The following is a 15,021-nucleotide window of genomic DNA, read 5'->3' on the forward strand; positions in this document are numbered from 1 at the left end:
GGCGATGTATTTAAGGGATTTAAATTAAAAAAATAATGAATTTATTAATGAATTAATAAAAACTTCAGTCTTCAACTGGCTGGATTTCCATGGACATACATTGCTTCTTGTTTTGACCTTTAAAAAAACGAGGGCCTCAAGTCAAAGAGCAGCGACAGAAGTGATCATGAGGTTGAACCTGTTAGGTGCAGCCTACTGTATATACTGTGCGTACTGCTCGCAATAACAACATCTGCACTGTTCCAGCCACAGGACGAATATCTCTGTTATTTTCCCTCTTTACTATTGGTCTGTTACACCTGTTGAAATGCTCAGTAAAATCTGCACCTGAACAGATGAACGAAACATACAAGCAGAAAACTGAGGCAATCATGGGGAGCCGTAAAACATGAAATCTTTGTTGATCATTGACCAGAACGTGTTTTATTGACCATCTGCTCCTTCAGAGACACATGAGGCTCCTGGAATAAGCATGTTACATTCAGATATCAGATTAAGACAGAAAAATCGCGCAGCCGTATTTTTCCCTTTTTTAAATTTAATCCCATGTCTCCAAGGGCGACAAAGAAAAATCTGATGATGGCATTATATGATATTATTGAATTTCATTATGCGTTCTGTTCGTGACCTGCCCATCCTGTCTGCAGGAGGGGGCTGCTGACGCGCGCTGACAGCAGCAGGGTCGGACTGCAGTGAAATAAAAGGTGGATGGAGTCCTCATTTCATCCCAAAACACTGAGTTTCACACATCGACCAAACTTCTGCGGCTGACTTCAGTGTGGAACAGACGGCGGGAAAATCACATCAAAGGTAAATTACTGCTTTTGTAGACCTTAAAGGAACGTTTCCTTTTTATAATCTGGTAAAATGTATACTCATGGTGGGAAAAGTTATCTTGAATGTTCGCCGATAGGATTCGTCTGCAGTAGAAATGCTTGTAAATACTTTAATATTGATGTGGACTCTTTCTTCTGTCTCTTTCTTAGATGCAGAGGTGCTTTGGGATTTTTTGCGTGTCGCTCATCTTCTGCGCAACTCTCTCTGAGACCATCGGGTTGGTCATTGCGGTAAGTTTCAACACAGCCTTATCAACGAAGTTAAATTAAGATTCACATAACACAATACAACAACATCATATAAAATAATAATGTAAAAGTGGGAAATGGGTGAGGATAAAAAAAACTACTAAATATATCACAGAAATGACAATATCAATTTTAAAAATCAGAATAACAAATTTGACAACAGAGACAGTGACTGTTTATAAAGAGGTTAAACACAGTTTGTGTTTTGTATGTTAAAATGTTCATTATACTAAAAAGATTTGATACATCCATGCAAACTGTATAGTGGCAGTACAGTTGTGGCCATAAAGAATACAGAGGCAAAGCCACTTAACAGTCTTCCACAGGAATCAGCTTTTTGAGTCTGAGTGTCTTTTATTTAGGTCTAATGGAAACATACCGGAGACAAAAGAAGATGACAACACCTAGGACAGTAAAAACATCTTAAATGCTAATCTCTGTCAGGGAGTGTATGGTAGTTGGGCTGACATAATAAAAGCCAGTTTGGCTGTTTGTACTTGTACTTGTGTGGGGGAAGATGTCTGAGTGTCTAATGAAAGTTTAAAAAAGTGCAACAGAATGATGGTGAGTTGACTACAATAATAAAAGCATAATAAAATGTAAGAGCTTTCATTGGGATTGGACTGATTAATTTATTTACTTTATTAACTCAAGGCTTCAAACTAAATAATCCATTCTTAACAACAGTAAACCTGTGTGCATGTCTCTCTATCCATGATCTGATCACTGTGTGTCTCTGCATCCTGCAGGCGAAGGAGAAGCGCGGCTGGACTCTGAACAGTGCTGGATACCTGTTAGGTCCCCGTAAGTAATGAATGCACACGCATACGTGCGCGCGCGCACACACACACACACTAATATATATAATATAAACTAACCAGCTGGCCTAAATGACACATCCACAACTGGTGAAATGTGTACGGTTCAACTATGTGTTTAACTCCAATCGCTTATCTTTCAACACTCCCATGCCTACACTGCTGATGAGCACTTTTCTTCAGAATGTAATCTTTGTGTCTCTGCATCTCTCTGCCTCTGTGGGCTCAGACAGCACCTGGTTGGTCATGTTCAGTCTTTTAGATTTCTTCAAACACAAAGGCCTCAGCTGATTAAAATCCTGGCTATGCTCAAGTGTCAGTAGCTGACAGTTAACACCCACATGGCCAAACCTGTTTAAGTTCATTAAAAATCTAAAATGTAGTGGATGGAAATGTATTTAGAGGTTTTACTTATCAATCACATGATACAACAATTTAACCATACTTTATGGATTACATAAAAAATACTTTAACCAAAGGCTGAGCCAGGGGAAGAGCCAGGATTGAGGCACTCTCTGTAAATAACACAAAATAGACAATCAATATTTTCAGGCTGAAAAATATTGAAATTCTATAAAAGCGATGATACATAGGCAACAATTTGAGTCAATTCAGCCAGACAGTATTGCTTTTAGCAGAGTTATGGTCAAGGTCGCAGCAGAAAACACAGGAGCAGCTGACTGAGCTGAGAGTAACATGGACATCTGAGTCTTTTCACAGCAGACATTTGTCAAAGCAGGAAAAGCACAGGTAACAATAACAACACTATGTCTTTAAATCTACTTTACATGGCTTTTTAAAGTTTTTCCCCAATATTTAGAAATATTTACTAGATCGGCACTAATAATGCTGTTTAAATGTTCCATGTGCGATTGCAGTTCTCATCGTGAGTGGAGAGTTATCTTAAAGTTTCTTTCCTCTTACAGTGAATACAGTCTTTGTAAGCTCCAACATTTTTAGTGACTTGGGGACAGCAGAACAAACTGAGAAGATAACATAGACATACTATCACATTTTTAGGCTGATATAGCAAATGTGCTCACAAACAGCTGCCTATTTACACAGAGTGGTGTTTGTATCCACCTTATGAATGTAACTCTAGTCTTCACTCAGTTCTGTCCATACAAAACGTGTAAAACAACACATTTATAGATTAAACAAATATGATTTATTAACTTATTAACCATTGTGAGCTTTACAAGTGTTGGTAGGTGCTAGCCTTTGGACAGAACCAGACCAGCAGTTTTCTATCTTCTTATCTAACTCTCGGCAAGAGAGTGAATATCTGTATTTCAAAAAGTGTTGAGCTTTGTTTTGATATAAAAACACTGATTATTGGAACTTTTAACCAAAAGGGGGAGATGGATAGGAGCTTTTAACTAACTATTGCTAAATAATGCCCTTATGTACACGGTGAACATTATTTTCTCATTTTACACAGTTACAGAGTGGTGACTAATCTTTTTGAAATGCTTGCTGGGTTTTTACCTGCATTGCCTGAAAATATTGCCTATGTAACACTGCTCACAAAAGACACAGTCCAGCTTGTATTCTGTGAATCAATGCTGTTCTCTTTCTTTGTCCCCGTCCACTGTCTCCACTGTGTCAGCTAATTTAGTGTAATTTAAAGATTGCCTCATTACCTTTAGAGGATGAATTAAGTGAACACTGGGCATTCAGATGTATCTGTGTGTGTATGTGTGTGCGTGTGTACGTTCTTACCAGTTTGAGGGATCCCAATCAGTCCAGAACAGGAACCCTGGAAATGTTGTCCCTTTGTGTGTGTGTGAAGCCCAGGTAAAGGTTGCTCCTGCCTCATCCTGTGTTTCAGGTCGAATTGATCACCTAATTCAGATAAAGGATTCTCCCAGTGCCAGAGGCAGAGACGAGCTGGTCACTCAATGTAAGATAGAAACATACGGCCGCTGCAGGGCCTTGGTGTCAGGCCAGGAATTGCTCTGTCCAAACATCCCGCCTCTTAGCTGCTTCTGCCACTCATCAGGGGAGGACGTCTGTCATCCTGCTGCTGTCTGCACTTTTACATTTAAACGTTGCATTTCCTCTTGTGCTTTAAACAAATGAATTTATGTAAGTGTCTTTTGAGCAAAGAAGGGTGGTGACTGCAAGTCAGTCACAACAGATTAAATAACCATAATTAGCAGTAGTGTTTCGTTAGTAGATATAACATGAGGAAACATATAGCTTTGATGTGCTAGCTAAATCAATTATGTTACTGGTAAATATGAATTTTATTTAGATGAAATTGCCAGTGAAGTTGCAGCCATGTTACCAGAGGTCGCTGACACCTCTGTAGTTCTCTGTCAGAGATTCTGATATCCCCAGCTACTGTGAATAGTTTCTGGCCATTGAGTTGCTTGTTGCTTTAAATTAAGTATAACGTGTAGATAAATGTTGTGAGGTATTTTTTCCCTAAGAAGACAAGCTGTTTTTCTCAAAGTCTTTGTGCTTAACTAAATACCGGTTCTACACGAAGTCCTACTCCACACAAGGGTTAGCTGTGCTCACAAGTGTGTATGATATGCAAGCTCTCTGTTTGCATAGCAGATGTGTGTATTGGCTTCTGGTTCATTCTGATATTATAAACTACTAGTCTAGAAATAATGCCACAGAGGCTAAATTCTTCTGCACAGAATCAGACTAGGAGTACAAAATAGGGAGCATTTTCTTCATGGAGTAATTTAATTGTTAATACTGGCGTGAATTCTTCATTGGTTGTTGCATATTTAACAGTATTCTTCATTTAGAATTCCTCGCTGAAACACTTGTTGTTGTAGCTTGCATTTCTTTCAGTGCAGTTACATTATTAGGGCAATGAGACATTTTTTGAGCATTGGCTTTGTACTCAACACACTGGACTTGAAAGAGAGGCGAAAGGTGGTTTGAGGTTAAAGCACTGACTCTCACCTGTGTTGTGACGGTATTTCCTCCCACATCAGATAATCACTATAGAGACTGGTATGTGTCCTCCACTTTTTTTTTTTTTTTTAACACATTATCCCCCAATTTTAGGGGACATAAACTTCAGAAGGTCATCCTGTTTAAAATTTGGTAATCCTTTCCAGTCAGTGACTAACTGACATCTACAGCACTTATCTTCCCTGCTGACACCCTGTACAACAGCCATCTTCTCCCTTTTGCTTGTTTCAAGGCTTTTGCCTTGGTTTGCTTCAGAGATTGAGACACATGATCAGAGTCAGCTCTTTTACCTTGTGGTCACTGTTTCATTTTGAATCCAATATCCACTGGAACCAATACAATGAAAACATACTACTGTTAAAATACTGGACAGAGTATGCAGATATTTGTCAGACTGTGAGAGAGAGATCAAACACTTGTGTCCCAAAATGTCCCTTTGCAGATAGATTCAGGATTCTCTAAACATATGTTTTATCAGGTTAACAAACAAATACATTTGTCAGTCCGGTTTTATAAAAACAATAATGCTGGCATGGAGCGTTTTACACTGGGCCATTTTGATGTTAAAACCATTCAATTATCACACTTTGAAAGATGTTTTGCATTTTTGGTGGCTGAATTGTTAAGGCCAACAAGTCCTCCAACCTAAACAAGGACTTGTTGGACTTGTTGTGTGCCCCCACCCTCAGAATCAACCTACAGGTCTGGTACCACTTGTAAGTGTACCAGACCTTTGTTGTAATGGTAACATTAATAATCATTTAGGAAAATATGTTATAAAACAAGACGTACTACAGAGTAATTCTGATAATAAAAACACATGGCACTAAGGGGCCAGTAGAGATGGGAGGAGCAGTTTGACAGACAACACCATTAAAATACATTATTTTTCCTTCTTGGGGTCATCCAGTGTCATGTATTTTAATTGGACTAATGCTTATACTGTAACACACACATAACAAGTTCAGGGGTACCAGCTCAAGCACTACTTTAGCTAATGAGGAAGACCCCCAGATGAGTCAAACAATTCCAGCCACTTGGCATCCCTCAGTCACACATCACGGCCACTCATAGAGCAAAAGTGGTGTCATGAGTGTGTGAACTTACCTGGAAAAAACTGGTGGGTAATGAAGCAAAGTCAAAGAGAAGCCTGGTAAAGTAGACATTACATACCTTAAAAAGTTCTATGTGTGAGCGCCAGTTTGAAAAAACAAGCAAACAAAAAAGACAACAGTTTCCACGATGAGGAAGCAGTAAGTGATAGAGGCAGTAATCTTGAACAGAACCAGACTCAGGGTGGGCGGCCATCTGCCTCAACCAGCTTAATAGGAATATCTAGAATAGTCCCAAATAACTACCTTCATTGTTTTGCCTGGTGTGTTCTGATCTGTTGCATAGCAGAACTATCATAAAGCGCTTAGACCAGAACCACCAGTGATTAAAACACTTTAAAATGGGCAAATTTTTTATTATTTTTTTTATTTGTTAGTAGCTCATATGTCAGGATTTTGAACACTCTTTAAGTACGTTGACTCCGTAGGCATACACCAAGAGCAAATGATGCACCTGCCACCACGGCTAAGCAAATCACTTTGCTTGTCCATTATTTTATTTTCGTTTTCATCATTATTATTCTAATGCATTTCCTTGTGTGTTAAATCAACTGTCCGTCCTGTTTTAAATGTGCTTTTTATCTCTTGTGTTGGTCAGTTCTCTGTTTTACTGCAATTCCGTGAGCCAAGCCCTGCAGGTGGTCCGTACAAGTTTGGAAATTAACCCAAACAATTACAAACCAAATACCATGCTGAAATAACTAGGTGTACAACAATGTCCTTTAGCTCTTTTTATAAGAATTAGATAGAGGTGTGCCATGTGTTCACTGTGTATGTATGTGCGTCTAATGTATGATGCTTCTGTAACAGTGGGATAATTAGGAAATGTGTTTTCTGTTGTTATCATATTAAATAAGCATCTAAATAAGCAACAGTTCAGGCTTGGTAAATTCAGATTCTGCTTTTGAAAGATACAGATTTTCAGTTCAAGCAAATAGAAAAGAATTTCATTCACAGCTGAAATAAAGGAATCCTGGAGCAGCTGAAGATTATTGTTTGAAAATCAAAAATGAAAATCATCCTTATAATTTTATCAAGTTGAACTGCAGTTTAACTTTACATCAGGGCATTGCTGAAATTTCAAGTGAATTTAACTTAGGGCTTCAACCAGTGGAATTAAATGCACAGCTGACCCATCTGCTCTTTGTATGACTGTATCGATTGTGATCACTCCTCACTGTCCAGATGGAATAGATGGACACAGGACACTAGGAGACAAGCCGGGTCTGGCTGGCAAGAGGGACATGGGTCAGGACGAGGACTTCAGAACAGGTCTGTCTGTCTCGCACACACAGAAACAGTGTTCCTCTATGTACTGTTTAAAAGACTTTGAATTTGTTGTACCACTGCCTGTGCCCCTGAATGAAACAACAAGTCCCTCCATCTCACAGTTAATGATTGAAACTTGACTGAGCTGTTGCAGCATTTCAGAGACCACTGCTGACATAGCAACCACCTAGCAACACTCAAAAACACAACACCCCATAAACCCTTGCAACAACCTAATTACATCCAAGCAACCATCACAGTGCCTCTAGCAAACCATTTTAAGAAACCTTCATGTTTGATTCTGCTTCAAGTTACACTGATGTATTTATTGATTTGTTGACTGGTTCACCTTTCTCTGTAATTCACACCACTGATCAAACCTTAGTGTTCTGCCAACTTTAGATGACACGTTAACAGGCTGTACTTTGTCGCCTTGCGTCCACAGGTGCCCTAAGAATAGCAAATGAAGACATCATCCACACTATCATTGACTTTCTGTCATACCTCAAACTTAAAGGTATGCTGAACATTCCTGTCTAAACTGTTTTGTTTAGTGCATGCCATCAAACATTTTCTAAAGCTATGATTTCCAACTGTTCTTGTGACTTCTAAATATGAAGCTATGTATCTACTTGCAACTATTAAATACACATAAACACCTTTAATTTTGAGAAAATTGTGGTAAACAGGAGAATCTGTGAATAGGTGGTGAATGTGAGCCTCCATACAGTACAGACATTGATCTGCATCAAGCCAAATACTGAAAACAACAAAACGTCTCGAGGCCGGCTAACAAGCCACAGAGGCTGAATGTTCATTATGCTCTTTAATATGTGGCATACCACCAATCCCACCAGCATGAATTAGATCAGATTACATGCCAAACTGTGGGTACTGGAGGAGGGGTCAGGATGTCCTCAAAACCATCATGACTCTACCTTTGGATCTAACGACAATCCTCAGCTAATACCATGGAAATTGACCTGTAGTCATGTCTTTGAATAAAAATGTGTCTTCCATTGACTGCTTGACAGTGCCTTCATCAGTCCACAGATCGATCAGATATACATCATATTTGGTAGATACTTGTGAGTTTTGTAAGTATATAATAACTTGGAAGTATTTGACATTGGTTGAACTGACAAATCTCTTGTCTAATATGATCTGTGTGTTTTTAATGATAATGCTGTCAGAGCCCTTGCAAATTCAAGTCTGTGTGTGTGTTACAGAGATAGGAGCCTTGGACAACCTGCCTTCCTCTGTGACATCAGATGAACTGGCCAATCCCTAATGGGCCTGCCTCACTGCTGTTCACCTCCCTCCACCCAAGTCTATGTTTCTGCTGTCTTGGCTCCCACTGCCCTAAATGTCACCTTACTGTAGCTCCATTCACACTCTGACACTGGATTTGTCCTGGAACCAAAGATCTGAGAGAAATCCCCCCCCACCACCACCAATATAAATATCAGATCTTTCTGCTCCTGTGTTAATAAAACATGATCTCTATTGAGGATCAGTGAGTGTCTGCTGACTGTAGGTGGATCTAAGTAATACAGACCTCTGATCAGAAACCAACACTGTATTATCATCTAAATATTCAATCATCTGATTTAAGAGTGGAATGAAATAAACAAACAAATGGCACTGGACTGACTGGACAGTCTGAATTTATTTCTTCCTCGTAAAAATCACAATAATCAAAATCACCTTCTGCACTATTCTATAAAATGTCTGAATTCCCAGTTAACAGAAGGGCTGTTAAACTTGCTCTTTTGGATTTACTATGACAAAGAATCATCAATACAGATTTGTTCCAGATCATCTTTGCTTCTCCATTACTGGTATAGAGAGTCTCTACACTATGCCTAAGCCCATTGCTGCCAGGAAATAAAGAAAATTACTGAACTGTCAAAAACAGATACTTATCATTACTCTTTGACTTATTATCATGATTCTAAACTAAACTGTGACGTGTTATCTCAAAATTATGACTTGGTATTATGAAGGTTGTTTTTGTCCTTTAATATTGTGGTAAGTTTATTATTACTGAAACCACTTAAAAATTCCACATTCATTAATTTTGCATTAGTGTACTAAAATCTTTGTGTGAAGCTATAAAACTCATATCATCAGCAAACAAAAATGGAAAGATATCCTCACAAAAAATAGGCGGTCAATTGACATAAATTAAAAAAAATCAGCAGGCCAGGAATAGATCCTTGCAGCATAATTTGAAGAAGCTTGGACATGTGCTGTTCTCTGTCAGATAGATAACTGAGTTTGACGTCTTTAAAACATTTAAATGATGAGAAATTCTTGAATAAACCAATTTGTTAAAACCGCAGAAGAACAGGGCAATACAAAGATTTGCAGGTAGCCAGTATATGTATGCTGTATGTTCTTAAGTTATTGACACTAACCAGGGGCTCACTACTTTGATAATATCCTCAACAGAGCAGGTTTGATTATGTTACACCCAGTGTTTCAGTTTACCAGGGTAAGTTGTCTCCACGGTAGTCCTTGAATCCTCCATGGTCCTTATCTGTTAGATGGGAGAGCACAGACAGCATTCCAGAAACACTCTCCTCTACTGTCAAAGGAGCCTGAAATAGAAACACGTGCTCATAGTAAGACTTAAATAACTGATAACTGACCATTATTAGCCAACTGTTGGCTGTCAGGGTGGGATTTTATTTTAGTGGTATCCAGAAACCCTGACATCATTTTTTGTCATCACTGGAGCTGCTTAGCCAGAGCACAGTTGACACAAGTTAAGTTTGCATAGAGCAGCAGTTACTACTGAAAATACAAACTGATGATGCTGGTAAAATGAGAGATAACACATGACAACATGTCCTGATATCAGAAAAATGGTTGTGGCATGCAACAAAGGTGATCATTTCTATTACAGAAAATAAATGTTCTCCACTAAGGACTAATTAAAGAATCACAGCTGCGTATGGAAGGCCATGTTTGACAGGAAAAGATAAATGTTAGCAACAACAAAGTAAAAACAAGTAGTAGGTGAGTCAGAATTTTGACTTTAGATGTATGTATGTATGAAGCTGGAGACAAACAGGACACCAAACTGCACAGAGACCAACTCATAAACTAACAGTCTCTTCAACTTTATGGTTATTTTGGAGCCTGCAGTTTGTGGTGCTGTCAAACTGTACTGCATTATACAGACAGGTCTTTCTATGAGGGTGAGGGGAGGCTAAAAAACAGAAATCCCTATTAAAAAAATATATAACTAAAAAAAATTCTATTAATGCAGTTCCAGGACAGGAAATGAGAGAATACTTACTTGAGGCCCTCCCATGTCTGTTTTGACCCAGCCAGGGTGCAGAGACATGCAGAGGATTCCATCTGACCCCAAGTCAGCAGCTAGACACCTGGTCACCATGTTCAGTGCAGCCTAAGATAATTAAAAAGCCAAGTTTTGGTAAGTGAAAAAAAAACATTACTTTTCCTGCTGTTTGCAAAGACAAAGAAAGATTATTTTATCAACCAAAATAGTGTGTTCTGACTTTGGAGGTGCGGTAGGCGTAGCTCTTTAAGTTGGCAGCTTCACCCCAGTTGCACGTAATGGAGCCAAGGATAGAGGAGATGTTGATAACGGCTGCTCTGTGGATCCCCATCCCTGTTGACTGTGCTGCGGCGGTCTGCAGCAGAGGCAAGAAAGCCTGAACACAAGAGCAACAGCAGAAATGATTAACTAGGATGATCCCAGACAATACAGTACTGAGCTGCCAAGAACAGGAAATAGATCACCAAAAAACATTAGCCATAATACATTATTCGAAAAATTTAAACTATATCAACAAGACTAACTGTTTCCAACCTGACTTCTGATTGAAAATCATTTCATTCCAATCAGGCTACTGCCAAAGAAGCATGAGAGATATCCACTAGCACAACTGCCACCCCCTAATGTCACTACCTATTACCAACCTCTTTGATAACACCAATAGTGCAAAGTGGTCTACCATGTCATATACAAAACCAGTGACAGAGAGAGTCACTGGCACAGATGACTTCATCATATTGCCCTGAGGCTTTAGTGTTCCATTATGTGAAAAAACATTAATGTTAGTGTTTTTGAAAAGCTCTGTTTCCCCAGCACAGACCGATTTGTCCACTCTGGGTATCATTTTAAAATATCCCTCCTGTGTAAAAAGCTCACTGTGTGTACTCTCTAGAGGAAACAAGATTTGTTTTGAAATTGATTCATATCACATAGTAATGGTTTGGCAGCAGAGTGGAACCAGGACAACAGATGGTGAACACACACACACACAAAAAAAAAGTTGATTCCATCTTCTCTTCTTCCTTCCCTGTCCATCTCTGTTCTTCAGGTCCAACACACCTGCCCTGTAATTAAGGCCCAGTCTGGGAAATCCTGTTGGTTATAATGGTGCAGTGTATAATGCGATGTTACTTTCAGGCCATTCTGTCTCATATGTTCTGTTTTTTGTTTTTTTGATTTGTAATCGCATATTTTCATCAAAAACTCTGTGGTGTTCAGTGTGTTACACTCTCTCATAAGTGTATGATGTGCTTGTCTGTGTGTGTGTGTGTGTGTGTGTGTGTGGTAAATCTTCTGCACTGGTGAAAGTCTGTAAGACACAAAGCACAGACAATAAACAGGGTGTTTCCAGTGGAGATGAGTGTGCAGATGCTTTGACTTCTTTCAGAGTGTCTGGTTACAAAATGAATGTTGGTTACACCCTGAGATTCCACATCATCTTCCCCTCAGGATCTGACAAACTGTACGGAGAGACAGTTTTAACAGCGGCAATGCATCTATCACCATTATTGAGAGTAATTTCTCCTCATGAAACTGAAACTCTTCATTGTGTGGATGAACTAATACAAACAAAAGGTCAAAAAAATCATTAAAGACAACCAAAACTGAAATAAATTCACATATCTTTGAACACAGTGCATTAAATTGTGAGCTCATGTCTGTCATCAGTTACGGATGATAAGAAACAGGAGGCGGTCATGAGCAAGAGAGTCCACACCAGATGGCAGTGTTGTGTCACTTGAGTTGTCTGTCAAGTGATTTGTGTTAATCTTTTTGGTTTGAATTTTCCTCCTTGTGTTTCCACAAACACTGTTTCCTCACTGAAGCAATCACACGCACAGCAGGCTTGATGCTGCGACACAACACTGACAGTTAACCTACACGTGTCTGCCAGAAGGAAGATACCCATTAACTCAGAATGCTGAAGCTTCACACCAGCCTTAGCTGAACTCTGAATGCAGTTTTACACAGAGAAACTGAGTATTCAGTTAGTCAGTGCGGAGAGGAGAAATTATTACAGCAACCCATAACTCCAGACTTAAAAATGTGAAGCTGTCCTTTAAATGAGGAGACTGCATACCTTTCCCTGCCTGGGACAATGAGATAATAATCTACATGGCAGGCTAATAAGGTATCACAAGTTCACAGTAAAACAAAGTGATAGTTTTCAGAGGATGAGTTTATTAGGAGCAGCTCTCGCTTTGTGTAAAAACAGAATCTCTCTCGCAAGATAAGAGTAAATGAATGCAACCTGTTTAATTACTTCAGTCGGCTGTAAAAATAGGTAAGCATCAATGACAAAGGAAGACATTTCCGTTGTATGACAAGTTGATTTGGTACTTTCCTCACACCACACACATCATCCTCACAACAGAAAATAATGTTCTGATAAAGTTCTTATTCAGGCATTTTTTCATTTCCTGATTGAATCATTCTGGTCAGTATCTGTCCAGCACGGTCTGACCCTCAGTAACACCTGTACAGAATGTCAGCCTACCTTTGTGACAAAGAGGGGCGTAACACTATTGACCTGGAAGGTCTTCATCATGGCCTCTGGAGTTATGGCATTTATGTCCATGGAGAATCCGATAGCGGCGTTATTGATCAGACAATTCAGTCCATTATTTCCTACAATGGACTGGACCTCCTCCAGGGCTGAGCTGATACTCTGCTGACTCTCCACATCTGGAAAAATGACAGAAGCCTTTGTATTAAAAGGATGGTCTTTACTGTGTTCAACCAGGTATATATAAATACCATCAGAGTTAGTGTTAGTGTTACAGAGATGTGTTCTTTTAGCCCAGAGAGTCTGGGAAATAAATTAGAGCTTCAGATAATATTGGTTATCATGTGCTCAGCAGATCCATTCAGGCAACAATGAGCCAACAGACCGAGATGAGGGTAAGCAGAGTAACTCACTAGGAATCAATCAGTGATTATAGGTGAATTATTAAGAATGGCAATACAATATCCAAACCTGGAAGGTTACACTTATATTTTTAAGTTAGAAAACTCAAATACATTCAACAATACAACAGATTTTGTGCATGCTCTATGTAATGTAATACCTTTTAGCTTAATGATAAGACAGAATATCCACTCACCTAATGTCACAATATGAACACCTGGGTAGGTTTTGGAGAGCTCCTGCAGGTCCTACGTGAAGATGGATATTGAGTGAATAGAAAATATTCATGACAACTTTGCATAAATGTCTAGTAACAATCCCTCTGGATGCACAAAAGATTTTCACTGTAATGTTTACCTAGTAGAGCATTGTGATCAAGATACGTAATCATTATTATATATTTTTAAAAAAACAAAACAAAAAAAAAAACATTTGGGTTTGTGATGGCCCAAAAGCTGTGTGTGAGCCTATAAAGTATATACAAGTATGCTACTATTAAATATGGTTCAATTTACAGTCCAGTCTCATTTACGTAATAGCTGTACAGTATATACTGGATCTTAACAATTCAAAAACAGTAACCTAAATATAACTTTCATTTATAAGACATGTATCTTTAATAGAATAGGAAGCAGTGAAAAGCAACTGATGATATGTCACCTTTGTTCTAGTGACGTGTGAATTCTGAGTGGTACATCACTGTTGGCTATAGGTATAGTGATGCAACTGTGTAGCCTATCAAAGTACATACAGTATCAGATGTTACCATGTAATACGGTGAGAGTTCAGGTGTTATGGTTTTTAACCAGTAGATCCAGTATGATTCCCATCTAAGTAGCAGAATATCTCAATTGACACCGCTTCTTGGGAGAGAAACCTTTTCAGTGCTACAGATTGCAGTGTAAGGATTCTTTTCTGGGACATGGGCAGCTAAAGGAAAAATCCATATTTCGTCATCCTGCTGTTACCGAGATGCTCTGCTACACGTCTTCAGTTCTCTGCTACCACTATGACTTACCACCTCAGATAACTTACTGCTTTCACATCACAAACTGATGATACCTGTAGGACTAGATTCACCGGTGAGGGGACGTCTGAATGAAGAGCATTAGTGAGTGTAGCTGTACTGACTGCACGCACCATTCTGGCCGACTCCATCTGATTCCTTTGCCAAGTTATCCACATGTACAGAGATGTTGATGTATTCACTTAACTTTTTTGCTCTACAGTGATCGTGAGGACTCTCAGCTGAATGTGTATTACATAAAATCAACGGATGTGCCCTTGTAACTCGTTGATAATGTTTGTGGATTGGCATACATAAATGAGGCTCTATCTGAAACCTGTATTGAACGTCCCTTGAGAAAGACCATGTGGTTCATTTTCTCTTCAGTATAGTTTATATGTGCAATAAGCTAGTTAAACTTGATCGGCTCACCAAAACCCAACAGTGACAAACCACACACGAGAGCAAAAGCGGTACCATCTGCATTGAATAGAGTTTTTAAATCGATTACCACACTTCACCAAACGTTATTTACCGTGGAGCTAGTTGGATTGCGGGCTGTCGCTATGATGGTAG

At 39.0% G+C, this 15,021-nt stretch overlaps 2 protein-coding genes across 3 annotated transcripts; one reads left to right on the top strand and one right to left on the bottom strand.

Moving 5' to 3' along the window:
- Nucleotides 1-682: 682 nt before the first annotated feature.
- LOC108874739 (galanin peptides) lies at nt 683-8,777 on the top strand. 2 transcript variants are annotated; one of them, XM_018663262.2, is made up of 7 exons: nt 683-810; nt 987-1,067; nt 1,835-1,889; nt 3,735-3,806; nt 7,138-7,224; nt 7,667-7,738; nt 8,451-8,777. In XM_018663262.2, the coding sequence occupies exons 2-7, from the start codon at nt 987-989 to the stop codon at nt 8,510-8,512; spliced, it is 429 nt and encodes a 142-aa protein (XP_018518778.1). In that variant the 5' UTR covers nt 683-810; the 3' UTR covers nt 8,513-8,777. The 2 variants fall into 2 exon arrangements, with proteins under 2 accessions (XP_018518778.1, XP_018518779.1); XM_018663263.2 differs by lacking the exon at nt 3,735-3,806 and having other exon boundaries at nt 688-810.
- Nucleotides 8,778-8,871: 94 nt separating this feature from the next.
- Nucleotides 8,872-15,016, bottom strand: LOC108874738 (C-factor; the record flags this gene model as incomplete). Its single annotated transcript, XM_018663261.1, has 6 exons — nt 8,872-9,824; nt 10,529-10,639; nt 10,752-10,907; nt 13,029-13,216; nt 13,636-13,687; nt 14,981-15,016. Coding segments are annotated over 6 exons (657 nt in total), but the record flags the coding sequence as incomplete, so codon positions are not given.
- Nucleotides 15,017-15,021: the final 5 nt, after the last annotated feature.

This window comes from Lates calcarifer, unplaced genomic scaffold (assembly GCF_001640805.2).
Source record: "Lates calcarifer isolate ASB-BC8 unplaced genomic scaffold, TLL_Latcal_v3 _unitig_559_quiver_1783, whole genome shotgun sequence".
In the NCBI taxonomy this organism is placed as follows: domain Eukaryota; kingdom Metazoa; phylum Chordata; class Actinopteri; family Centropomidae; genus Lates; species Lates calcarifer.